Below are 27,062 nucleotides of genomic sequence, written 5' to 3'. Positions count from 1 at the left end.
AACCGCCCCCCTCCAGTCAAAAAAAAAAAAAAAAAAAGAAAAAAGAGTAAGCCAGGTGTGGTGGTGCACGCCTGTAAAGCCAGCTCTCTCGGGAGGCTGAGGCAGGAGGATCGGTGCAAGGTCAAGGCTAGCCTTGACTAAACAGTGAGTTCCAAGCAAGACTGAAATATTTTTTAAAAAAACACTAAAATATACAACAAGACCAGTCCAAAAATAAAATCTCTTCTAGGCAACTAGCTGATGTTACCCATTTCCACCATGGTCAGCCTCCCAGAAGCCCTGGTGAAGACCTCCTCCTGAAATCATATTGTACCTACTATTGTAATAATAGCAATAGAACGAAATACACTACATCAGAATAAATATGCTATATCACTTCTTGATGTCTTGTAATTATATAAAATGCATGTGAAAGCATATTTTAAATGTAAAAATATAAAAGGCACAGAAATGCAAGTGTTTCTTTGCTATTGCTCCTATTACTATTTTTGTTCATTATTAAATCTGTTTGAAGGCAGCAGGCTGGCTCCTGTTTCTCTTAAGTGATTTTAGTATGTTAATCCTTTTAAATAAGCACGCAAATAATTTTGCTTCATCATTCTGTTTTAAATCATCTCATTGATATTTTTCAAAAAAGAGTAAAACTCATTACTAAGCATTGAAGTAAAACATAAAGCACATAAAAATAAATATTTCTTGAATAGTACAATAGGCATGTGATACGAATTATCAAAGCTTTTTATTTTAAGAAGGAAATTGCATAATCAGTTCTGTGTTCCAGGAATAATTTGTGGATGAGTTGAGTAACTGGAAAGCACAGTAAAGGATGAAAAGTAAGTATAAGGGATGAGGATTAGAGAATTAAAGCCGACTGAAGTTTTCAGTCCACATCACTGGTGCCAAAAACACATGGATCATGAATGTAGTAAAAGCACTATTTTCAGGATAAAATACTGAATTTGGCATACTGGAATTTGGAGAATTAGAGATACAGAATTTGGTTTAAATGTTGAAAGTGGGGAACCTGCAGCATCATAGGCTTATGGAGAGCCATTAATAAGATGCCAATAAATCTATATCTGGAATAACGGATATCATAAGAGAGATGAGCCTGGTGATAGTGTATATATGCATCTGCAAATCTGACAATAGTCAAATATAATGAGTTGAAGCAGGATTTAGGAACAAATGTCACTGAGTAAAAAGAAAAAGTCAGAGATGTATCAAAGGAATCACAAAAGGAGAGTTAGTAATGGCCAAGTGTCCAACAACGTCAAATGAAGTTTAAATTGTGTTTGGAAAAAGGGGTTTTAATGAAAGAGTAGCTATGATCATTTGAATAGTCTTAGAATTGCAATTTCAGGCAGGTGGTATCGGGCAACAGGTGGGCTGACCGTGGAACAATAGGCAGAAAGGGAGTAGCAGCACTAAGGTTGGATGGACTCTACTTTGTTTAAAAGTTTGTGAGTGACTAGAAGAAAGATGTGAGTCAACGGTTTAATGCAGAGGCAGGTTGCTACAGGACAGAGAAGAATTGAGTGCAAGTAGCCCGTGGAGAGGATAGTAAGGTATGAAAGTGAGAAAACACCAGAGTAATTACTGTTTCGTTATTTATTTATTTATTCCTCCATCCATTGACATGTGCAGTAACTCTTGTACTCATTTTTATTCAATGTTTGCTTTGTGTTTGGTAATTTTTCAGCCATTGTGCTAGGCACTAATATTGCAAAGATACAAATTATAATCTTGGAGGATTCTAGTATATAGTGAACACCAAGAAATTTAGCATCTTAAAAATACAAATAGAAAGGAAGAATGATTTGAATGATATATACATAATTAAGCTAGTAAAACAGAGATATTCAAGATGTTTTCCAGGCATGTTTTCCAGCAGGTGGCTAAACTTTGCTCTGCCGGAGCCTTTGCTCTGCTGTTGAAAGAAAAGTTTTCGATCTTATTCAAGATGTTGAACTGCTGGAAATGATACTTGTGTGTGTCTCAAGTAATTTTTAAAATGCTCCCAGAAAACTACATTATTACAAACAAATTGAAGATCAGGCTAGAAAATAAAAAAAAGGAGACTATAATGGGTAAATAATAAGATAAAACATAGGACATGCTTTCTGTTCCTCTCAGTACTGAAAAGGGTATCTACAGAGAACTGTAGAAAGAGCCACATAATAATATCTCTTAAAAGTATAAAAAAGAAAATTTTCAGATGTGGAAGTATTTGTGATATATATGATATGGATGGCATACATATTATATATGAAACATATACAATATAAAGTGAAAACATGTGAGAAGAGAAGCAACAGGTACATGGCACAAAGGAGATTTTTTTTTGTAATATTCCATTTGTCTTACTGCTTTCTTAAGGATTAACCAAAATTCAACATTAATCACAGTTCTCCCTTCTGCAATAATGGTGCCCTAAGGATCTCCTGAAGTTATAGAAAAAAACCAACTTTTTATGTAGCTATAATAAAAATCATTGGGCTGGCAGAAAGAAGAGGAAGATATGAAAATACTAAGGCATGTACAGGGGAATACCCATATTCATCCTTCAAATTCCAAATCAAAGGCAACCTTCTGTGGTATCTTCCCCAATCCTTCCAAGGGGAATGAAAAGGAGTCATTTGTTGCATCTCCTCCAACTGTGAATCAGGAGTTCCTTTTTGAAAATAAACTTTCCAAAGAAATCATCCTTAGGGGGAAGAGGAACAATAAGGCAGCAGGGTTATCGACAGAGGAGGGAAAAATCAGGGTGGTTATAAATCTTTAAAGAGAGAGGGCTGGATGAAAATGTTCATCACCCTGGAAGGTAACACATCCGTGACTAATCTGAAATATGAAACTCCTAGATGGCTTCTATGCCAGCTAAAGGATCGTCTGTATTTTGTGTCTTTAGAAACACATTAAACACATGTTCCCCAGAGAATTCTGGAGTTAACCCCCAAATTTGTACTTTCAATTCTTCCTATGATTCTTTAGATTTCAATACAAAGTTACTTTTTATCTGTCTATCAAACACTGCCTAAGCCATAATTTATTTCTCTCTGAGCACGCAAGACTTGTTAGTAACATAAACTCTATCTGAGTAATTACAAGTGGTGCTTATTTCCTCAGGTCGATAATGAGGATGATATCTGTCTCCTTGCCTACCTTATAATGCTGCCTATAATAAAATCTTCATATGAGATTTACAAAGGAGCAGGATTATATGTGACATGCTTCATTGTACTCTAAACATTCCTGGATAAAAAAAAAAGCTATCCTAGCTTTCTTCCAAGTCAGCTTTCTTCAAAGATGATTGTATGTATTCCTGCTCTGAAGCTGTGAAGTGAACAAACACCAAGAGCTTAATATCTGGGGAATGAAAAACTGCCAGATAGTAAAGTAAAAGCCACTTGGACAGTTCCATATAGGTCCCTTGCATCCCACTGCTGCCTGCAGGGCACAGGTCAGCAGACCACAGAAGGGTGTAGGGAAGTCACACTTCCAGCAGCAATAGTGGATCTGGTCAGAAAAGCGTATGATTGGCAAAGAGAAGGCAACAGAGACCTATGGCTTTAATAACAGTGGGCCACTGTTTCTCAGTGGGTATTGAGAAAAGCAATTGCACTTAAAATTTTCCTTCATGCTCTGTTCTCTGTTGCCTGGAAATTACTGACTCATGGTTTTATTTCTGCACTTTAGAGCTCTCCATGCAATTATAGGAGAGCTTTCTAAAATTCACAAGCATGTTGTATTCATAGCAATTCAGATACCATAACTTTCCTGCTAAATTAACTGCTTGGAGTAGGCTTCAAAATCAGAAGAATTACATCCACATGGGCATGAAGTTTTCTCTTCCACTAGGAAGGTAAATTCTATGAATACAAGTCATCTGCTAAGACACTAAAACTGTAGAATTCCTATTTATTATGTCCTAGAGCCTATAATAGTTTAAGAATCACAAAAAGTATCTGCCTTCATACAGAGATAGTGTCCACAGAAGAGTTAAGAAAAGATTGTCAGAATGCTAGAACAAAACAGGTGGGAAAAGCTGAATTTGTCAAGATGTTTCGTTGTTCATTTTTTTCCCTATATCACTATTTCTAAACATGGATCTACAAGTCTTACTAGTAGGTGTTAATATGAACACATCCCACAGATAGTACAAGCAGCCACTGGAATTCTTAAAATGCTGTAAGACTGATGGTTTAGAATGGAATGGATACTGGCAATGAGGGATTCAAAGGAAAGTCCTTTCTTTTATAGATAAAAATGAATGCTAAAAAAATCCTGCAAGAGCTTTTATATCTGGAGAGAACCTTTTTTTTTTCTGAATACACACACAATATTCTCAAACATCTAACTTGACTATTAGGCCAAAGGAGGAATCAAATCTCGCTACAGGTCTTGCCATGTTACATCCTCATAATTTATAACAGAATCTCAGAACCCCTGATCCATAAAAAAAAAACCTTAGGGTTTAGAAATATAGAGGGAAGAAAATAATTCTGAATCAGTAACAATATAAACCACAGATCACTTTAAAGGTAAGGGTAGTGTTACTTTCAGGGACTTGAAATAACACTAATGGCCACAAGGAAAATTATTATAGTTTATGTGGAATATTGCTATTTTTTATTATCTCTGAATAGATGTAAGGCAAAGATACCCATAATTAGAATGGCAGAACCCCACGAGGGGTTTTAAATTGTGCTGGCATTAAATGCCACCACTAGGATCTTAAAAGAATTGCCTTATGATATAGATGACTCATTTATAGTTAGATTATATAAAAGTGTAAGCTGCTGGAGTGCTTTTCAAAGCTCTCAGAAACCATGAACTTTGCTAAGCAAGTAAAAACGTCCGCCCACAATCATATTTATGTTATTTTCATTAGCAAGCTCTCCCTTCCCCTGTTTTGTTTCCTCTAACAGGTTATGTTTCAACCTGTTCTATGTGAATATGGATAACAATTCAGAGAAATATGAATACAAATGGTATGTTCAATATTTAAGTTTTCCATCTTTTTGGATAGGTTGTACTAAAATTGAAACATTTTTAAATGTAATATGAGTTTACATGTTTACTGAGAATATGAGTATGGGAAAATGTACCACACTGTCCTTTGTTAACTTTTTGTAAAATTAAAATATCTCTACTGCAAATAATATATTTTTACTACTGCTTTACTTATAAATTTCATAGAATTTAAAATGTTTAAGGAAGGCAATCATATACCAATCTGAGAATGCCAAGTACTAAGAGTTATTTTGATATTTATAGAAATAAATGAAACAACAAATCCTTTTAAAGACCTGATATACAATGGTCTTTATTTATAGCAGCCTATTCTGATAAATTCTGCTACCTAAATCATATTAATAAAGAAGTGAAAAAAAACAACGATCAGAGGTGATAAAGCAATCTGTATCAATTGCTTAAATGTCATATATTGTTTGTTCCCCAACTTAATCAAATTTCATTTCAGATTTTACTAGCATAACAATGTTAAATTGTGGCTTTAATCAAAATAAATTTAAATATTTTCACTTTAAATTTTAGCACTTTTGGGTCCCATATTGAACTCGAGTTAGAAGAGGTGAGTCCAAGATCAGAATGGAGGCAAAACCATCACCTGGTTGCCCCCAGCCCAACTCGGGCCTTTGCCGCCTCCTGAGGGAGGAGGGTGATGATCCAAAAGAACTGGAACACTGGAGGAAGCTGTTTATTGATGGTCTGAGCTTTGAAATTACAGATGATAGTTTAAGAAAACATTTGGAAAAATGGGGCACAATTGCAGGTAGTGTGGTGATGAGAGATCACAAACAAAACACTCCAGGGCTTTTGTTTTGTGACTTATTCTTGTGTTGAAGAGGTGGATGGATACAGTAATGTATGCTCAAAGTTGATGGCTGTAGTGGAACCAAAAAGAGATGTTTCTAGAGAGGATTCAGCAAAGCCTGGTGCCCATCAAACAGTGAATAAAAATTTTGTTGGCAATATTAAAGAAGATACAGAAGACTATAGTTTGACAGACTACCTTGGAAAGTATGACAGAACTGAAAGCACTGAAGTTATACAAGACAGGCAGAGTGAGAAAAAGAGATACTTGCCTTTGTAATTTTTGATGATCATGATAGAGCTGATAAAATTGTTGTTTAGAAATACCATGCTATAAAGGGCATAATTGCGAAGTGAAAAAGGAATTTTCTAACCAAGAGATGCAGTCTGCTGGGTCGCAAAGAGGTCCTGGTGGTGGATCTGGCAACTTTATGGGTCGTGGAGGAAATTTGGGGTGGTGGAGGGAATATTGGCTGTGGTGGAAAGTTGGGTAGAAGAGGAGGCTATGGAGCAGATCAAGGTGGATATAATCGATGTGGAGGTGATGGTGGCAACTATGGCAGTGGTCCTGGTTACAGTAGTAGAGGAGCTGTGCTGGCGGTTGACCAGGATATGGAAACCAGGTGTGGATGTGGTGGCAATCGAGGTGCATATGATGGTTACCATGAAGGAGGAAATTTTGATGGTGATAACTATGGGGGTGTTGGGAACTCTAATGATTTTGGAAATTATAATAGACAACAGCAATCAAATGACAGACCCATGAAGGTGGGCACAGTTTCGGTGGAAGAAGCCATGGTAGTCTCAATGGTGGTGGTTATGGATCTGGTGGTGGAAGTGGTGGACATGGTAGCAGAAGATTTCTAAAAACAACAGAAAAGCACTGCAGTTCTTAGCAGAAGGTAAGGGAGTAGTTGTCAGGAAAGCTGTGGGTTACATTGTAACAGTAATCCCACATGCATTAGAAGAACTATAAAAATCTCCATTAGAAGGAATGACGATCCATAGTCAGAAAAGTTCCTGCAGCTTGAATAGGAAACCCTTCCAGCTCAGGGCTGTCATAGCCACAGTTTACAAAAAGTGCAGCTATTGCTAAATGCAATGTAGTGTCAATTAGATGTATGTCCTGACATCTTTTATCTGTTGTATCTTTTTCTTTTCTTCTTCCTTTTCATTACACCAGGTATATTGTTCTGCAAACTGTGGAAGTGGTACCAGGAATAAAAAAATAAAAGAATTTTAAAAACAAACTAACAAATTTTAGCACCTTTGTCTATTAAATAAACAATGATGCCATAAAACAAATGCCATAAAAGATTATGGCATTTGGTGAGTCAAGTGATTATATTTTGACCCAGTAATTATCCATTTGGAAATCTGTTCAATACTATATAAATTTTTAGAAAAGAAGGAAAGACAGAATAGAAAATATATTAAACATGGTATAATTTATATTCATATATGTTCAAAAAGGACTATAAGACCAACAGTGGAAAGGAATATTTTTAAAGGACAGAGAATACATTAAAAATGCTTAGCTCAGTAGCAGCCCACCTGCCTAGGATGTGTAAGGCCTTGGGTTTGATCCCTAGCAGCTTAAAAACAGAACTTCTCTGAGACAGGATCAAGGAAAAATAGTACATAATATCCCAAAACAAATGTAATCAATTCAGCAAAGTAAAATGCTTATCAAAATATTGACAATCAAATACAGTCACATGTCTCTTAATGATGAGATATGTACTGATATTTGGACATCATAAAGTGTTTTTACAGAAACCCAGAGTGCATAAGTCAATCACTTGGCATGGCCTCTTGATTCAATCAATAGACGTGACAAACATGAGAAGGTGAGCAATTGTCAGTATGAAGCACCATATGATTTACAGTAAAATTTTTTCTTTTTAAGTAGGAGTACACTCTAAAACAATGATAAAAACTACAATATAGTAAATGCACAAACTGGTAACAGTTGTTAATTGTCATTATTATGTTGGTACATGATTGTATGTGCTATATACTTGCATAAGACTAGCAACATAGTGGGTTTCAGACTATGTAACTATGACACTAATGATTATGACAGTGTCAGAGGGCTGGAGGGATTTTTCAGCCTCAACATAATCTGATAGTAGTATCATCATATACACAGCCCAGGGGTTATATCAGTGGTAGAGCATTTGACTGCATATACACAGTCTGTCCTTGATGAACACGTTATTATGCAGCTCAGGATGGTATAGTAATGGTGTATTGCTGAAGTGCGGGAGTTTATATTTTATATATAAATTACTTTTACTATCTAAATATTATATATAACCATAAAAAAGTTATTCAAATCTTGCAAGACATATGCTTTTTAAGAATTGTATCTAAGTTTTCTGTATTATATAGTGCTCCCAAGTTTAAATCACAACAGAAGACACAATTCTCAAACAACACACAAGTTCATTCTGCAACTTCCTTACTTGTAATTATCAATGTAAGAACCCCATGATCCCGTAATATAACACTTCTTTCTTTTAAATAATAGCATTGAAAATTTTGCTTACTTTACCACAATATTTCCTAAACATCGAGCCTTCAGTTTTTGCATGTTGTCATCCAAAATCATAACTATGAAAAAGAAATAAATAAAAATGTGACTAAAAGCATGCAAGATTAAAATTTTCCATATTTTTAATATTCAAAGGCAAAAACTAGTTAAAAAAGTAATATTTTAATTATTAGGAGGCCATAAATACATATAAAAAGCTAAAATATCTTGCAAACATAAAAAGGGCGCAATGTTTGATTTCTAATAAGATCTTAAATTTACCTTCTGAATCTCCCTTAAATACACTCTGTTTCATACATGCTAATAACTTCACGATCTACTAAGTTCATTTATATCCTTCCATTCAGGAAAGGATGTTTAAAAACATCTGTTCATTTATTAACAATTAAAGGAAATAGTTTTAAAATGTACAAAAAGGTTATACAGAATAAAAACAAAGCATTAAAAAGTATGAAAAGCTAGATATGTACTTAGATTTCAGTTGGATATATTTAATCTTCCCAACCATTATTCCAATGCTTTTGGTACTATTTTAATACAATCTTGAATGTGTTCACATCAAAGCTTGCAACTGTTGCTGCAAACCAGACATGAAGATAAATCATCATCATCTAAGATTTAATAGATTCTTTACATGGCTCCATTCATCCAGGTAATTCCATTGTAAGCAGCTAGAAGAGAATATTGTCCCCATCGGGGGGGAAATGAATTGCTTCTTCCTTGGTGTTCCTGGAACATTTCCTTATAAAACACTCTTTTGACATTTATTAGCAGAGCTAAAAATGTCTGTATCTCACTAGATTGTGAGTTTATTAAAGGTGGAGGCAATGACTATTACATCTTTTGTTTTCCCCAATCCCAGAACACTGGCCACATTACTGTGCGTTTCTGGGAATGCTCTATTACCCCTCAGTTTTTCTGTCTACGGTGAAGGATGGATTCCCTTCTTGTTGTGTTGGCATTAGGAATTATTTGGGGGGAAATGTACATAAAGTGACAAATTTGCAACAGTACTCAAGGAATTTGAAATTAAGCATATATTACATTTAATGTTTCTTCACACAGAGTTTATTCCCTTCCCCCAAAGTATCTTTTTTTTATAATAACATTGAAATAGTACATTATGGCTTTGAATCTTAGTAACAACAAAACCTAAGTATTATCAACCATAAACTGACTAGTTTCTCAGTTATAAAACTTAACTAGTCCTGTCTAAAACCAACAGCTATTGGACAAAGAAATCTGTGCTGAAGCTTCATGAGGCATCAAAGTTTAACTCTTTCTTACAATTACATATAAAAGTAGGACTGAAATACTAAAGGATAAATGCATTTAAGATCTCTCACCATCAGCACCCCTAAAAATGTCTCAACACAAAAAACAATTTCTCCAATAAAAAGAACAGGATGAATGAACTATTCAAATGCAGGATTTCACTAAAGCTAGGTTCACTTATTCATGGTTGGAGAAGTCACTTAACTTATAGAAAAAAAAAAAGAAAAAAGAAAAAAGAAAGAAAGAAAAGAATCTGCCCTACATAAAAAAAATCTAAAGTGCCTTTCTATAAATATATATTCTAGGTTAAACTAAATGATCTGTAATTTAACTAGACATTGTCTAAGAAGGAGAATACAATATTTTGATATTAGAGGAAAAAAGATAAATCTCTAAGTTTTTGTAATTTATATGAAAATGGGTAACTTGTTAAGAATCATACCCAGTCCCCTGAAACTCACTTTTTCTCATAGTCTATTAAATTAAACTTTGGGACTTATGTAAATTGCATCACCTATGTGACTAATTTTCCTTGACTGTAAAATGAATTTGTAGGTTTGAATCAAGTCAGTTCTTCTGGCCTCTCCTAAGCATCAGGGGCACTACCAGCTAATGCATAATTCTAACCTTTCCCTTGTAGGTAGTGTTTTGATACTTTTCTGTGCAAAGTTACAATTATTCAGCAGCCCTAGAATATGTATAAAATCACTGCATCTATTTAGAAATATGACAACTTTCATGATCACTTCTATAAATTTAAAAACAAATATTGAATGGATGCCTGTCACATAAAGCTAGTATCAAAGAAATCTTTTCTTTTAGAATGTTTGCTACCTTTTTAATTATTTTTAGCAAACTATGTTCAAAGCCTTGTCATCATTCTTAAATTAAAAGTTAGTATGTGTTATGGAGGAAACTGTAGGTTTTTGTAATACAAGAAAGAAAGCAAAGAAAATCAAATGGTTTGCATTGTCCAGAAGCTCTAACCAGTCGTGCCAGCCTAGGAAAGCTTTTCAGTTTCTGTCAGAAATGAGTCGACCATTTCTAAATGACAATAATATCTCTAAACTAAATATACTTCAGCCTGAAAGGAAATGATATAATAGGATTGGTCACTTAGCATGTGTTCCATACATAGTAATTTCATATACATTTTCTTAAAATGTCTTATAAAATTATACTAACTTGGCTATCATAGCCATTTAGAAAATGTCCCTGGAAGGCCACACTATTACTTTTGATAGCAAAAATTAATGCATTTATTTTAACTACAAGGCATTCATTCACATTTTAAAGCACCTAGTTTGTTTTATGCAAAATAGTATACAGCATGCATAGAAAATAACAAATTTATTGACATTACATGTTTCAAATAACCAGGCTTTTTTCTTACCATTGTATCCTGGAACACATTTTCCTGCTTGCCCTGGAGGAGGCGTTTTAGAGTTACCTAGTCCAACACATGAGGCTGTAATTGGTGATCCGGTCTCTGGAGAAATATTAAGGATTTATCACTTAATGTTTCCATGTGGAATTATAATGTTTGCTCAGTGCATGCACCCATCCTAGTTTGTCTTATAATTTCCTCATAATTGCATTCAGAATAGCGCAGATGTATTATTTAAAAGTTTAAAAATCTAGTAATTGACAATATATCGACAGCTATAAATCTCAAGAATACACACTTAGAATAATTTATTTACTAAAGGAATAACTTCTTTCCTAAAGAAAGGCTGTTCTAATGTTCCCAGTGGTAAATCGGGAGACATAAAGAATGGAGAATTTTTGTGACCATACATGTTTATCAACACATGTTAAAAGCTGAAAGATCACTACAAGATACAGTTTTCCTTGACACACTTAGTCACAGGTCAAGAGACATTCTACATAATTTGGGGGAAAAATCATTTCACAACTAAATAATGATTAGGGCTGTCTGAGGTCCCAATGGTCCCTTGATGCTGTAACACTAAAGGGCAAGATTACATCAGCTAAAGGCACCCTGATTCTTTAAGAACCCAGCAGTAATACAAAAAGAGAAAGGCTTCACCTGGGAAGGGCAAATCCCTTTCATCAGCTAACTCATCCCACCTACTGTTGTAAAAACATTTTGCGCATATTACCACCCTAATCCACATAAGCTTCTCAATGACCTGAGCTCCTCATCACATAAGATCGTCATCATCATAGGATTAGTGAGACATCTGATAGATACTGCCTCCGACTATGAATTTAGGATTATCACTGCCCTGAGACGTCTGATACTCCCTATGAACCCAATAAATAGTGGCGAGCTCTGAGTGTCTTTGTCTTTGCCCATTCTGAGGCACAGACCTCCAGCCCTTCCCCCCTTCTCCCATAATTACACAAGTCTCTATTGTCTTTCTTTTATTAGCCCTCAGCATACCCTTTTCTAGGCAGTTGAAGGATTGATTGACTTCCAATAGCCATGATGTTTATCTTTGTAAATTACAGCTGTGTGGTAAATAGTTCTTGTTCTCTGGAAAAATAGCCCAAAGACTTAAAAATATATATATGAATAAAATTATGCTCTGATTTTCTAAGAACTACACTTGCCTAGAGATCCTGTATCTCAAGCTGAATTTGTCAAGTGGTTCCCATTCTCTCAGGCCTGGAAGTTTTGAAGCTCTAAAACATAGAAAGGAAATGCTTATGCTATTCCTTAATATCAGAGAGTAGCAAAAGTGTTACCGGATAACCATAAATTCTGAAAGTGATTATTTTTAGGGAAGAATATGTTAGGCATTCATAAATACAAATTTGAGGTAAACAATCTTTTAGAGGTGCATATGTGCAGAGGGCCATAATAAGAGGATAATGATAGTGAAAAGTTTGAAAATTATGTGCTTAAAATATATGCACAAAATACACAAACATGCCCAAGGGACTAACTTCCAAACCAACCATATCCAATGTAATCCAAAAAATAAATTAAAAAAAATAACATCCATCTTTCTAAGTATGCAAAATGTATTCCTTCTACCGTGACCTCTAACACTGTTTATCATACATGTATATCACTTTAGAAGGATGGGAAGAATTTATTACTGTTCTTTACATTCCAGAGTAATTTAGTTTATTATTCTCTCTCTCTTTTTTTTTTTTTGGTACCGGGGATTGAACTCTGGTCCTTGAGCTTTCAAGGCAGGCCACCGAACTACTGAGCTAAATGCCTGGCCCTTATTCACATTTTATGAATGGTGGCTCATCTGACATCCATACCAGAAGATGGATTCCTGAACTTTAAAACATAAATCACATTCTACTAATTAAGATGCTAAACACATGGTCACTGCTGGTCACTCATCACCAAGTAACCAGAACCAGAGACTCTCATTTTTTTAACAAAGTTGAAAACATAATTTTATATCCTGACAAAAATGGGGGCGCTGTTTTACGAAATGGTATTCCATAATCGTGGAGTGCTCCCTTCCGTTTTCCTCACAGTACAGTCAAAATATAGAGAGATATCCAGGTGGTTGGAAGGCTTAACAGCACTTTTCCGTCTTTTTGCAATGTTTCTTATTCACCTCAGCTCTCCTTTAAAACTAATGTGGAAGACAGCAGTAGAAGTGATAACAAGAAGCAAGTTTGTGCAAAGAGCCACTTAAAGGAAAGTACATGAGATGCACAGGAACAGAAGCTTCCAAAATATAGTAGGAGAGGAAATGGCTCATTAGACATGTTGCCCTTTCAACACTGGTGGGAGGTAGCTGCTAAGGTTAATTTATTTTGAAATTATTTCTTGTCAAGTCAGTTTATCAAGAGGGGATCTCCAATCATTGGGAGTTTGAATTCTGTACAGTTCCTAACTCCATGTCTTCATTTCTTGTTTATTTTGGTTTGAGAATCTACAAATGAATCACCATGAAATCTAGTGCCCACTACTGGCTCTGAAACCTGACACCTAAAAGAAAAGCAAACAAAGGATGCTTCAAAATAACCTCAAACCACACCATAGTTCATCCCATCTCGGTTTAGGTTCCTGAAAATGATGTCAACCCTCTGTTCTTCTGATCCCATTGAGGGAAGAGGAGTGTGGGGAGAAGAAGTGAACAGAACATAGTCTCAGATAAAGATGCAAGAAAGGATTACCAAAGCACTGTCAATAGTCACTGTTTAGGTAAGTTGACATACACACCTCCAGGGATGCTTAAACTTCTTTATATAGTGTTTGCTTATTCATAATCTTTTAACTTTCACCTCTTTTCTTAGCTTATGAGTATAAGACAGCTATGAGCTAGGCATAGTGGTAGACACCTGTAATCCTACTATTCTGGGAAGCTGAGGTAGGAGAATCACAAGTTGGAGGCCAGCCTGGGCAATTTAACAAGACACTGAGTCAAAATAAAAATAAAGAAAGGCTGTGAATGTAGCCCATGGCAAAGACTGCTGTTAAATCCCCAGTACTGAAAGTGGGGGGCAATTTTGAAATTGTAGTTTTCTATATAATTAATTGGGCTCTAGATATTAAGTGAACTAAGTAGGATAATCCATTCATGTTACTTAAAATAGATTAAATAAGTTTATGTTTGGAAGATTAGTAATCAAAGTATCTTGTTAACATTATTTTGATAGTCATTTAGGACAATACAAAAGGGACTATTGCTAGTGATGTGCAGAGGATAAAATCAGACAAAACTGCAGTTCCTAGGAACCCAACCAAAATAAAGTCATAATGAGGACAAAAGTAGAATGAGAAAACACCATGATGGATATTTTAGTTTTCTCTTTTTGTTCCTCTGAATAAGCCACAGTCTGATCCGTGTGCATACTTGTATGCACATGTCCTACGCCCTCTCTCTCAAGCTCCCCTAAAAGCAGAATAGGATCTTAGCTCGAGAAACCCCCAGACATGCTGCAGTCCTTAAATGGAATCCAAAGGATTTCCAAAGCCCCTATTCAGATATGTTCTAAAGACATCTGCTTCTCACTACCCAGGCTATAATTAACTGACTAGTAGTTATCTAGGGAGACAAGAAATCCAGATGTCATGTGGTGATTGGGAAATAGCTACATTAAACAAACCAAAACATTCTCTTTGCAGCTTTATTGAAAAACATATTTATTACAAACATATCTAACCTTAGAAACACAAAATGCTCAGCAAATCACCAGTACAATTTCTTTAGATCAGTGACAACCGGAAAACAAAACAATGGCAAGATATTGAAGGGTATAAGGAATGGCAGATTGGCATAGTTATCTAATATCACATGAGAAGCTAATAGAGAAACTTCCCTTCAAAGCCAAGCTTTATCGTACTTCTATTGCGTATTACAGTGAGATATTATCTGTCTTAGTTACTTTTCTCCTCACTGGGACAAAATATCCCACACCTCCAATTTAAATGGGGAAACGCTTATTTTGGCTTACAATTAGTAGAAGTCTCAGGCCATCATTGACTGGCTGCAAGGCAGGGCAGCATGGCAAAGGGGCATGGCAGAGAAGTAGATTTTCACAACACAGCCAGGGAGAGGAAGGGAGATGCACCCTTCCAGGCCATGCCTTAGTGACCCACTTCCTCCAACCAGAGTTCACCTCCCACCACCACATTTGCTATAAACTCATTAGTGGACTAATCCAGGGACCTGTACCACACCCCACGATCCTATCACTGCCCCACCTATGAGTGCATGAGGCTTTGGGTGGGTGTCTAGATATAAACTGTAACATTACCCAAGTGAATTTTTCTTGGGCCAGGGGTTTGGCTCAGTGGTTCCGCAGCCTACCTCACTAAGCAAAAGGGCCCAAGTTCATCCCTCATGCCAAAACGAGTCAATAAATAAGCAAAAAAACCAAACAAATGAATTTTTCTTCAAACTGCTATTCTGAAGGGGGAAAAAAAGAACAGAATTAAGAGACTTTTTTTCAAATACAAATTATGCTATGTAGAGTGTTAGGCACTTTTTATTTATAGCATTGTGTTTAATCCGACTACTAAGCAATAGGAAAAAAAAAGGAATATTCTTTTATGCATGAAAAATACTGAGACATACCGAAGAAAATTTACAATTTTTCCTAGTACATGTACTTTTTTTAAAAAAAAGAAGAACATGGATGGACTAGACAAGTAGATCACTTCTGAGGTTCCTATAGAAAACAGAGGGTGAGTGGAGAAATCACCCAGACTTTGTCACGGTAGAGGAAGAGAAACCTATGTGACAAGTCCCATAAATGGTAGTAGCAATGGTAGAAATCACTTATTAGGAAATATTCTTGGAGCAGCTGTTATGTGCTATGCACTGTTGCTATGCTGGGGGACACAGCAATAAACTGAAGAGGCCCAAATCCCTACCCTCAGGAAGCTTCTAATATTCCAGTTGGGACACAACCTACAATACATACGATGAAATATAAGTTATACGGAATAATGATACATGGTAAGGGAAAAAGAAAACTCTCACAGGAACTGAACTGCTGTGTGTGTATGTGCGTGTGTGTGTGTGTGTGTGTGTGTGCAGATTTATATTGGTTAAAGAGGAACTGAGATGGTAAGATTTGAAGAGAAGAAGAGTGTATGTGACATGTACAGATCTAAGGGAAAAGAATCTCAGAGGAGTAAATCATGAACTGCTGTGTGTATGTGCGTGTGTGTGTGTGTGTGTGTGTGTGCAGATTTATATTGGTTAAAGAGGAACTGAGATGGTAAGATTTGAAGAGAAGAAGAGTGTATGTGACATGTACAGATCTAAGGGAAAAGAATCTCAGAGGAGTAAATCATAAGTACAGTTTCTGAGGTAGGTTTATTCCTAAAGTGTTTGAGAACAATTGGACAAACCAATGATTGAAAGAGGAAACATGAAGTACTAACAGAAACGAATTCAGAGAGGGCGTGAGGAAACAGATCATTTACAACTAATTCAAAGTTGTCATAAGGCCGTGAGTCATGTTGTAAGCTACTAATAAGCATTTCTGAATAAAAATGTAAGTAGTTATAACAATAGGCATATATTTTATTTAAACATTTGCACACCATTCAGCTTTTATAGGCAGGTTTGTTCCATTTCGGATTCCAGATGGAAGAATGAGAGGAAATGCAGAGGCAGACCGAAGCTGTATTAGAGTAATTGGCTCATAGAGTCCTGAACATCAGGAATCAAGTCACAGAGGAATTCACAAGGCTGGCAGAGGAACAAGGATCCAGTTAGGTGGCAAGTGAGAGACAGAGGGTATGGATAGATGGTCCGCACAAACCAAAGATGGATCATTTTTTAAGATATATGTTCATGTGTATATAAGTTGTTTCATATTTGAATGGCAGTTTATCAATTCTTACAAAAACATTTTAAATGCACATATGTTTTAACTCAATTATTCCACTTCCAAGAACATATACAAGGAAATATTTGTACGAGTGTACAATGACAAGAATGTTTTTAACAGTGCTATTTATGTTAGAATCTATATGATTTTCCAAAAATAGGAATTATTTATTAACATAAAATAGGAGCTGGGGGTTTAGCCCAGTGTTGCCACACTTATTCTGAAGTTCAATCCCCGGTACCAAAAAAAAAAAACCTAAAGTTATAGTGCAAGACTATTTTGAACACCGCAGAAGAATGTCTATTGGTAGGAAATAATTCTCACAAAACATTGTTTAGTAGAAAATTGTAAAAAAAAATGTACAATATGATTGATAAGTAATATAAACTGAACAATAATATTCATCTTGCTGAGATACACATTAGAATATCAATAGAATTTATTTGGGAAGGATTAATAAACAGTAAATTATGAAGAATACAAAAAAACCTACATTTACAACTTTGAAAACTACTGATAGTGGTAAAGATGGCCACAATTCTTCTATTCTTCTCCCATCAGGAGGTGGGCTCTATGTATCGGTGTACAATGGATAATCCACCAATCTGGGCCCATCAAGCTACAGAAACTATGTGCAGGCATTCCAGTCAACAATCCTAGGTAAGCCCAATATTCCAGTCATCCCCAGGCATGAGAATACAGCTGTTTAGGACCATCCAGACCTGTCCACTCACCACTGAGTGCTGTGTGAGTTGTTCTAATTATCAGTACAGGGACTTCTTGTATTATGCTACTGGATTAGGGTGTAATTTTCAAATTTTTACACAGTAATAGACACTTGGAATATCTGCCATTAAAATATTGTAAAATCTTTTAAAATATTTCTTGCAACTCTCAAGTAGAATTGAGTATGCAGTTACCTGAAGACATTCTTATATCATACAGCTGAAATCAGGATTTTTTTTCCTATATGTTTAAGCCTCTTTTGTGTCATTAGGAACAAACAGTTCAGCCCCTGACATTTTGAGTGCAGCAAATGTTTGTAAATACAAACTTCTGACATGATTTTAGGTATAAGCTCCCATTAGTAAGATCAGGGCTTTTAAAAAATAAGTAGCAAATCACCGAATGCTATCCAAAATAAGCTATAGAGAAGGAGAAATGGAGAATTTCAAGAAAGGAAAGACTGCATCCTACTGTTATAATTCTATTACAAATTTTTTGTATATCTGAAACAATATTCAAAGGTCAGCTCCTCAACAAGTGTTTGTTGAAAACATTCTACTCACCGAGAGACATTTCTTTGTGATAGAAAAGAGCACTGAGGTAGAAGGAAATGCCAAATAGGAACAGCAGCATATATAAATGTTCAGAAATGACACCACCAAGGGACTGAAAATTATTCAGCAGAGCAAAGCTAGGGCATTGCAGGTGGACTAAAGAAGATGAAAAAAAAAAAAGACAAAGTAAAAGAGATGAGCAGAGGTGGTGCCTTCTACGCCATGTTAAGAAATTAGATATGAGAAAATGGAAATAAAGTTTTTGCAAATGGGGAAGGGACGAGGGAGTGAAGGGAGGGCAGAGGTAAGGGGAAAAAATGAGAACCAAGACCTGTCATGTACTTTTTGAAAATGGGGAAGGGACGAGGGGGTGAAGGGAGGGCAGAGGTAAGGGGAAAAAAATGAGAACCAAGACCTGTCATGTAAAGGTACAAGATCCCAATGATGAATGTAACTGTACTGTATACCTAAAAAAGTACTGATAAACTCAATGAGAAAAAAAAAAGAAATTAGATATCAGTTCAAGAACAATAGGAGATTCAAAAAGGTTTGCAGGGGCCATTTGCTCAGAATTATTCTCTCTATAACTAATAATCCAGAGCAATACTTCAATTAGATACTGGCAGTCTGGTATAGGTGAAGGAGAGTAGAGCATAGGACAATTTTCAGTTCTATTCAAGATAGGGTTTTAATGATTGCTGGTATATTAGAGAAAAGCAAGTAGGGTAATTCCAGGTTAAGGTCTTGGTTCACATTAACAACAACACATAAAGAAGAGACGTGAACAAGGCCTAAGAGAAAGAACATGGCAGCAAGTGGTCCAGCTCTGTAAATAAGAGCTCCCGCTGCATCTCACAATCTGCTATTCTGCCCCTATGGTGGTTCTAAAAATATTACCTTTAGGCAATGTGGATTGAAAAGTTGGTTACCCAAGTTGGAAGCTAAAATATTGGACCAAAATCAGTTCAGCAGCCTGGTAGTGCTGTCATATTATTCATAGCATCATGACCAGCAGCGAGGCAATTTATAAAGAAACTCTCTCCACCTCCAAATCTATGTAGTGATCAATAAATAACTTGAATGGTGGTAGAAAAAAGAAAGCTGAAACAGTGAGCTATACACTAGTGAAATAAAATCAATTGAATCTTTGTGTTCAAGAAATAATACAACTGTAGTTTAAAATACATAATGCAAAGCAACTTAACTTTTTTGTATTAGAGGCAGATCATTAATTCAAGATATGAGATACTGGCCTGATCTCACTTCTTTACCACTATGTTGAAGATGACTCAATGAAAAAGCCCCCAAATAACCGGCAGCTCAGTGAGATTAGAAACACTGAATTAATGAAGGCATGGCCTAAAACATATGAAGAGAAGGCATTTGGTAACACAGAACAGTGAGCGTGCTCGTTCTTGATGGTGATGAGCTATCTGATTTTAGGAAATTAAACTCTTTATGGTTTTCAGTATCTACTAACCAGGATGTTAAAGATGGCCTGTACATTCTTGGAAGGACATTTATAGAAAGGATAGGAGAAGGAAAATAATACTGAGTGTTGACTAAAGACTGAGAGTGCTATTGAGATGCTTGTACATATTTATACAGAGTACATGGTTGAACTAGGATTTAAGCACTTTCCTATTAGGTTTCAAAATTGCTTTTGATTTCTCACATTGCTTTTCCAAAGAGCATAGACACTTGCTGTTTTCCAAACTAAAAGTGACAACAAAACAAAGAGAGATGCTATTGAGATGCTTGTACATATTTATATAGAGTACATGGTTGAACTAGGATTTAAGCACTTTCCTATTAGGTTTCAAAATCGCTTTTGATTTCTCACATTGTTTTTCCAAAGAGCATAGACACTTGCTGTTTTCCAAACTAAAAGTGACAACAAAACAAAGAGAGGATTTGGGAAACTATTTTGCAGTGCCAGGGTGTTCCAGTGCAGGGGTTTGCATGATATAATGGAATTAACTTTCCAGACAGTAAGATTCCTACAAGAACAGTTTAGAACTCTTCTTCTTGTGGAGATCTATAAAAATATGACATACTTTCAGCTTTCTGGGGTTGATTAAATAAGATCTTGCCAAGGGCAGGAGAATTAGAATAGATGATGTTTTAAAGACCAAACCAACTGCATTAATTGATTTCCCAGTTGTTGATCCCTTGTCAAAACAGTTTCCCTAATGTCATAATGGGGTCAAATAGTGATTCTATTAAGCAATTACACATATCTATGCTGATTCATGTAATGATATTTAATAAAAAACAATTTGATGTTCTTTCAACATTTCATACTTGAGAAGAAAATACCCAATTCAGTGACTGTAATTTGGTTTGAGAATTCATTTTCAGGTGGACCAACAATTTGTAAACAGTTTTTCACTTTCAAAAAGAGAAAGTCTTATTAAACATGCCTTACTTTTGACAAAAGATTATTCTTGTCACAAACCAAATTCACATAGCTCGCCTCTAGACTTCTGTTTCTCAAATTAATAGTAAAATCACCCACTTTAAACTTTTAATGTGGACTGCTCTAAATTAGAATAATATTGTTATCTGGTAATAGTGATGACTTCAAGATTCTGTTATTTTTCTCTCTCAACAGATGGACACTGTCATAGTATTTCTAGCCTCATGTTACTGAAATGACACTATTTCTATTCAATTCTTTTTCTCCAATCACAACTTCTTAGACTGAGTTATCAAAAATGTCTTTTCTATGACTAAAAAAGATGGATTTATTTCTGGCCACTACATTGAGAAAAACAGAAAAGCATCAGACAGTAGCAATTCATTCATACTACTGAAAAACTTTTTGTACTGTAGTGTTTGAAAATAATTTAGGGTAACTGTTGCACAACGTAGCTCATGGTATGGTCGATCTAGTCCACCCACCCTCTGAGATCCTCTGTGCTCCCTGCCACTAGGTGAGTGCGTTGGCTGTGAATATAAAGAGGAAGTATTTAAAGACATTCTATTACAATAGCCCACATTTGATTGAGTCAGAAATCACAGAGCAAAAGTCAGAGACAGGAAATTACAAATTTTAAAACTTTAAAACTTTGAAGGTAGCATTTGATTGTAGCTCCAAATATTTTGCTCCCATAGCTGCAGCCAGAGTAACATTGACTAGTGGCTTTTGGCACCCAATACACAGAGAATAGATTTGCAAACAATCAGAGATGGAGCCTTAAAGGAAAAGGCATCAAGAATACTCTTTCCTACTGCTTCCTTCTCCCTGGTCGGGTGATTGCAATAAATTTCGAAAGATTTTGCATGGGGTACAAGCTATGTTGAGATTGGAAGAAAGTCATATACATCATATAGTGGTAAAATTAAAATGAAAGAGCTGGGACTAGAGGTTCCATTTGACCCAACCATCCCTCTTCTGGGTATCTTTCCAAAAGAACTAAAAGAATAATACCAGAGTGATATATACACACCCATGTTTATAGCGGCACAGTTTGTAATAGGTAAAACTTAGAAACAGCCCATTTGCCCATCAGTTGGAGACTGGATAATCAAGATGTGTTTTTTTTATAAAATGGAATACTAGTCAGCCATAAAGAATGAGAAATTAGACTCATTCATAGGAAAATAGATACATATTGAGGATATACTCCTAAGTGACAAGATGTGGTTTTTCTATAAAATGGAATACTAGTCAGCCATAAAGAATGAGAAATTAGACTCATTCATAGGAAAATAGATACATATTGAGGATATACTCCTAAGTGAAATAAATAAGTCACACGTGTAAATACCGAATAGTTTCTCTGGTGTGAATAAACTGTAATAGTATATAAGATCCTAATGAGACAACTGATATTGTGAAATGGGAATAAAAAGCCTAAAGGTGTAGGGAAAGTGGGAAGGGTAGGGGAAAGCTAATAAGGGAAAAATGAGAAAATGAAAAACTGATATTGCGAAATGGGAATAAAAAGGCTAAAGGTGTAGGGAAAGTGGGAAGGGTAGGGGAAAGCTAATAAGGGAAAAATGAGAAAATGAAAATAATGGAAATAAAGTGTTTGTAGATGGGGAGGGAGGAGGGGTGAAGGGAGGGCAGGGACAAGGGGAAAAATGAGAACCAAGACCACCTGTCATGTAAAGGTGCAAGATCCCAGTAATGCATGTAACTGCACTATATACCTAAAATGTACAAATAAACTCAATAAAAGGAAAAAAGTATAATCAAAAACTTTTTAAAAATGAAGGTAGTAAGAAGGATAATAATAACATAATAAGAGGGATGAAGAAAATTCCCTATAGTAGACTAACTTGTAACTGTAAACTACCAAATTCAAATCCTTCTACAGTAAGTATATCCATATAGACAGAAACAGAATCTCTGAGAAGCCAAGAGTATTGAAGGAAAAGAATGATTCAGGAAAAAACAAACCTGAATTGGTCTCATACACTACCTATCAAATTTTCACATCCCAGTTAAGTGTTTTGTAATCAGTTTACCTATGAGGAATGACACAGTACAGTACTTGTGCCTATATCATTTCACATAAATATCTCTGGTTAGGATAGTTGCTATGAAATTATTGTTTTATAGTTTAATTCTCATAAATGATAGTATTGGTTTGGGGGTTTTTTTTTTAAAGGTACTGGGGGTTGAAACTCAGGACCTTGTGCTCACAAGGCAGGCCCAGTGTCACTGAGCTAATCCTCTGGCCCTATGTATCATTTAAAAAACAAAAAACAAAAAAAAAAACATTGTAGGTTAAGGGATTTTCTCCAGATATACTTAAGGATAAGAAGTGAATTCAGTCAGCTAACCAATTTTTGTGGTGAAAATCACTGTCCCAGTTTTCTCCACCTAGAAAGTATATACATTACCCACCCTACAAGAGTAAGGATTGTCATAGAAAGTAGCCTTGATGCACTTTAATAATATGGCATTAGTGAATATGTGCCCTTTGGAAAAAATGGTTTAGATAGAAGAACTGACATAATTGAAGTTTGCAGGTCCATTTTAATAAAATCCAGGATTTTCAAATCCCTCCTCAAAAAAAGATTTAGGCACTATATAGACTACAATTACTTCTAAACTACAGCTGCAATTTAAAACACAGCAGTTCAATCAATAGGAAGAGAAATACGCTACTCTGAGACATAATAACTTCAGATGGGGAAAGGCAGTTGAAGCAAAATCAATACCATAAATCATCACCAATTTCTCAATCCATTAGATGAATTATAATTTTTCTCATTTAAATCCCTCCTTAGATGGGTTAAATTCTATGATGAATTTTATTCCTCCATTAAAGCCAAGTAAATTACGACATCATTCACTGGATATAAGGACAATTAAAACACTTCCCTTTTAAACTCCAGATAGAAACTACGCAGAAGATGTTCAGACAATGGGCAGAAAAAAAAAAAACCCACAAATTCTGGGTATACAAACCCTTCACTAAGTTGTCCCTTAAAAAAGTCATTGAACTTGTTCTAGTTATTGTCTTGACCTTAAAGACTACAAACATTTTACAATTAGAGCTACTTTTTGCAAAGAAGCTTAATTAATTTTTAATACAAATTTGCTTTTACTCACAGTAATCAGAAAATGAGAGTATTGATACTTGAATATAAAGGGGCTGGTGTAATTCATAGAACTAAATGGAAGTGAATTTTAACTATGAACATATGAAAGCTATAGCACTCCCATAACTACTTTCACTGAGTCAGAGGGAAAAAAGCATCCCTATAATCAGTAAGGAGGAAAACAGATTTCAACCCATCTATCCACTCTCACATACAGGCAAAGCCATCCCTCAAAAGAAACAGAAAGAAGGTTGCTGCTTCTTTCCTTATTTCCTTTTTCCAAAATTTATATGCTGTCTACTTACATATAAAATTTTGTTTTCCAAGGATCACTAGTCTGAGGAAAACTGAGAATAAACAAAACCAGTAAATAAGTAAATTGCATATATTATTATAATTGCTTTGTACAAAAATAAATTCCTCTGCCTTGTAAGCTGTATAGAAGAAACTGGAGTGTTTAAAACGGAAAAGGGTTACAGAGATTCTAATGCAAGCCCACTACTTTTCAAAAGCAATGTGATAAAGAACTTTTACTTTCTACTGAAACCAGAACCACTTGAACCTTGAGTTGGTACCTCATAAAAATAGCTTGGATTCTCTCTAATCCTTGTGGAATTTGTGAACATTCGATAATATTTCTGCACATGTATGGAAAATGCTCACCAGTTTGCCACCAATGGTCTAGGACAGGTACTCTGAAGACCTTTTTGGACCATTCCAGGGTCTCTACATCACATCGTTCTCCAGCCACAAATAATGTTTTGAACCTGAATATAAGAGAGAGAGTGAACTCAAAGTATTCATTCAAAGTGTATCTTAACAATTTCATCTACAACTTTAAAATACTATTGAATGTAATTGTTTCTTATGTAAATGACATATTATCATTATAGCAGTGTAGAATGGTGAGATATATCACTTGCTTGGGCCCAAATGTAAGCAGATGTATATCACAATGAAGTGACATGCTTCAAAAGCAGAATTCACAGCGACAGCTTCTCAGTTTTGAGAAAAGCAATCGAGTTCATCCTTGTAATGCATCTGTCATATTGCTCTAATGATCAAACATGAAAAATCTTTCCTCCTTGTCATTACCCTGGCTAATTTGAACTCCAAGTTTGAGGGCTATATTCTCCTGAAGGATACGAACAAAAACACACACCTACAAGAGTTGTTAAGGCAACAAATATGCTTATAAATCTGTTGCAGTTAATCCTCTTGGGTTATTTGGTAAAGTTAATCTCAAGAGGATAGTTCTCTTATTCTGAAGACATATATAGGAAAACTAGCTCACGATAAAGTAAATTTTAATGCAGCCTTCCAGGTCAGAAAGTTCTGTGAATGCAAGGTTGCTGAGGAATGAGGGAAAATGAGCATGTTTGGCAGAACCATGTGACAGAATAGGAAGAATGAAATGAAAAAATAAAATTAGGTTGATCTTATTAGTAGTCAACAAATGAACTGCTATTTTTCTCCCATTTTCAATGTCTTATGGCCTACCTTTCAAAAAAACAGTGTGTATATAAATAGTTCATTTATTATCATCAAAATAAAGAACATTCTACAAACAAAAATCTGCCTTGTCATCTTGAACATCATGTGATCTGCCACTGAAGAGGCTTTGCTATTCTCTTAATATATGATATCATTTTGAGGAGATTCATGGAGATTAAAATGAAGGGAGGGCAGCGGGGTGGGAAAAAATAAGAACCAAGACATATGTAAAGATACAAGACCCCACTGATAAATATAACTGTATTGTTTGTTTTAAATGTACCAGTCAATTTGATGGGAAGAAAATATTTCTACCTCTATGCTCCAAATATATTCAGTTCTTTTCTGCTATAGACACATTCAATAATCACATTCAATAATTGTTTCTTATCCATTTTCCACACTAAACTATGAGCTCCTTAGCCTTTATAAACCAAATAACAATCAAGATATGGGGATATTCAGGTATTTAAAATTGTCTAGTTACAATGATAAAGTACAGAAGTGGAAAGTTGGTCCTTCTTACTCTAGTTCGACTCATTCTTCTAAAACAGGGAGTGTTAGGTTTGAAGAGTTTGGAAATTGACAAGGGAGCAGTGATGTGAGGAGAAAAACATTCTGTGACTGTTATTTTAGAAAACATTCCGTATAACATAAAAGTGAGAGAGCTTTAGAGCAGCAAGTCGGTTTTTGTGGATTCAGTCGGTCCCCTGGAACATTACACAGGATAGCGCTGCTCAGGTGTGGTAGAGAAAAGAAGGCATTGACAACTCAGTGCTGAAAAGGCTGGCTGGGGAGCCTAGGCAAGGGCGATGGGGAGATGAGATGAGCGGAACCAGTGTGGAAAGGAAATACCAGAAGAAACAGTAGAACAAGCGCTAGAAGTCATAGAAGAAAGAAAAAGTTTGGTGAAAATGAAGGCAGAGTCATAAAAACAGGACATATTTGTGAGAGGGGGTTATCTTAGGGAACGTGAAGATGCACCTGCTCTGAGCGATGATAAATGTCTACAATGGCTGAAAGACTAACAAGGACAGATACTGGGGGGAAAGGATTTTCTTAATAGAAGAGCTATCTTTAAAGTCATAGTCAGGAGGAGCAGAGCCAGCACCTTTTGATTAATGTCCCTGAAGGGATGCCTGGAGGAGGGGAGAAGATGTTGCTAAAAAATAGTTTGAACTTCACCAACAAAATTAACAAATCGTGTCACCGAATTTACTTTGACACTGTCCCTAATTTTCATAGGTAATCATGGCCCCAAAGCTACAATTTGGGTTCAGTAGGAGGTGAAAAGTGAAGGTGGCATGAGAAAATTCTTTATTTCACACTATTGAAAACAAATTAACTCGTAAGTATAAATGAATCACTGATAAATGATGTCTATGATTGATGTGTTACCACTTGAAATTACTTCTATAGCAATTTTCATCTATAGAAAAGCCTATCTATGTAAATTGTATAAAACACTGAACATGCTATTAGTGTTCCACGTGTATTTAAGCAAGTATCACCATCTGCTACTATAAATATGTACCAGGAATATATCGCCACAGTATCTGGATTTTGTGAACGATACTGTTGGAGCACCTCGACCGCTAAGGTCCAGTTGAGATATAATGTGAATCTCAAATGCAAAATTATACATTGTTTGAAAATTTAAGCATTAAGAGAAGTAAGAAAGAAATCACAAATTTGCTTTAGTGGTAGGTTGGATAAAGCAAACATACCATAAATATTACTATTTATATATTAAACATACCAATTACTAGTAA

The 27,062-nt window shown here is 35.5% G+C and overlaps 1 protein-coding gene and 1 pseudogene across 2 annotated transcripts in view; one reads left to right on the top strand and one right to left on the bottom strand.

Annotated features, from left to right (window-relative positions):
* Acss3 (acyl-CoA synthetase short chain family member 3) overlaps positions 1-27,062 on the bottom strand; it is a 145,378-nt gene that overhangs the window by 18,666 nt on the left and 99,650 nt on the right. For both annotated transcript variants that reach the window (XM_019210574.2, XM_019210575.2), the window contains 3 exons: positions 24,460-24,563; positions 11,064-11,159; positions 8,391-8,454 (listed from right to left, as the gene is read on the bottom strand). In XM_019210574.2, coding sequence (XP_019066119.1) covers positions 8,391-8,454; positions 11,064-11,159; positions 24,460-24,563 — 264 coding nt within the window. The remainder of the gene's footprint in view (positions 1-8,390; positions 8,455-11,063; positions 11,160-24,459; positions 24,564-27,062) is intronic.
* LOC104875947 lies at positions 5,553-6,883 on the top strand (annotated as a pseudogene).

This window comes from Fukomys damarensis, unplaced genomic scaffold, assembly GCF_012274545.1.
Source record: "Fukomys damarensis isolate Sample0158 unplaced genomic scaffold, DMR_v1.0_HiC HiC_scaffold_15, whole genome shotgun sequence".
In the NCBI taxonomy this organism is placed as follows: Eukaryota; Metazoa; Chordata; class Mammalia; order Rodentia; family Bathyergidae; genus Fukomys; species Fukomys damarensis.
Note: the sequence above shows the minus strand (reverse complement) of the source record. Positions and strands in the feature narration are given on the sequence as shown.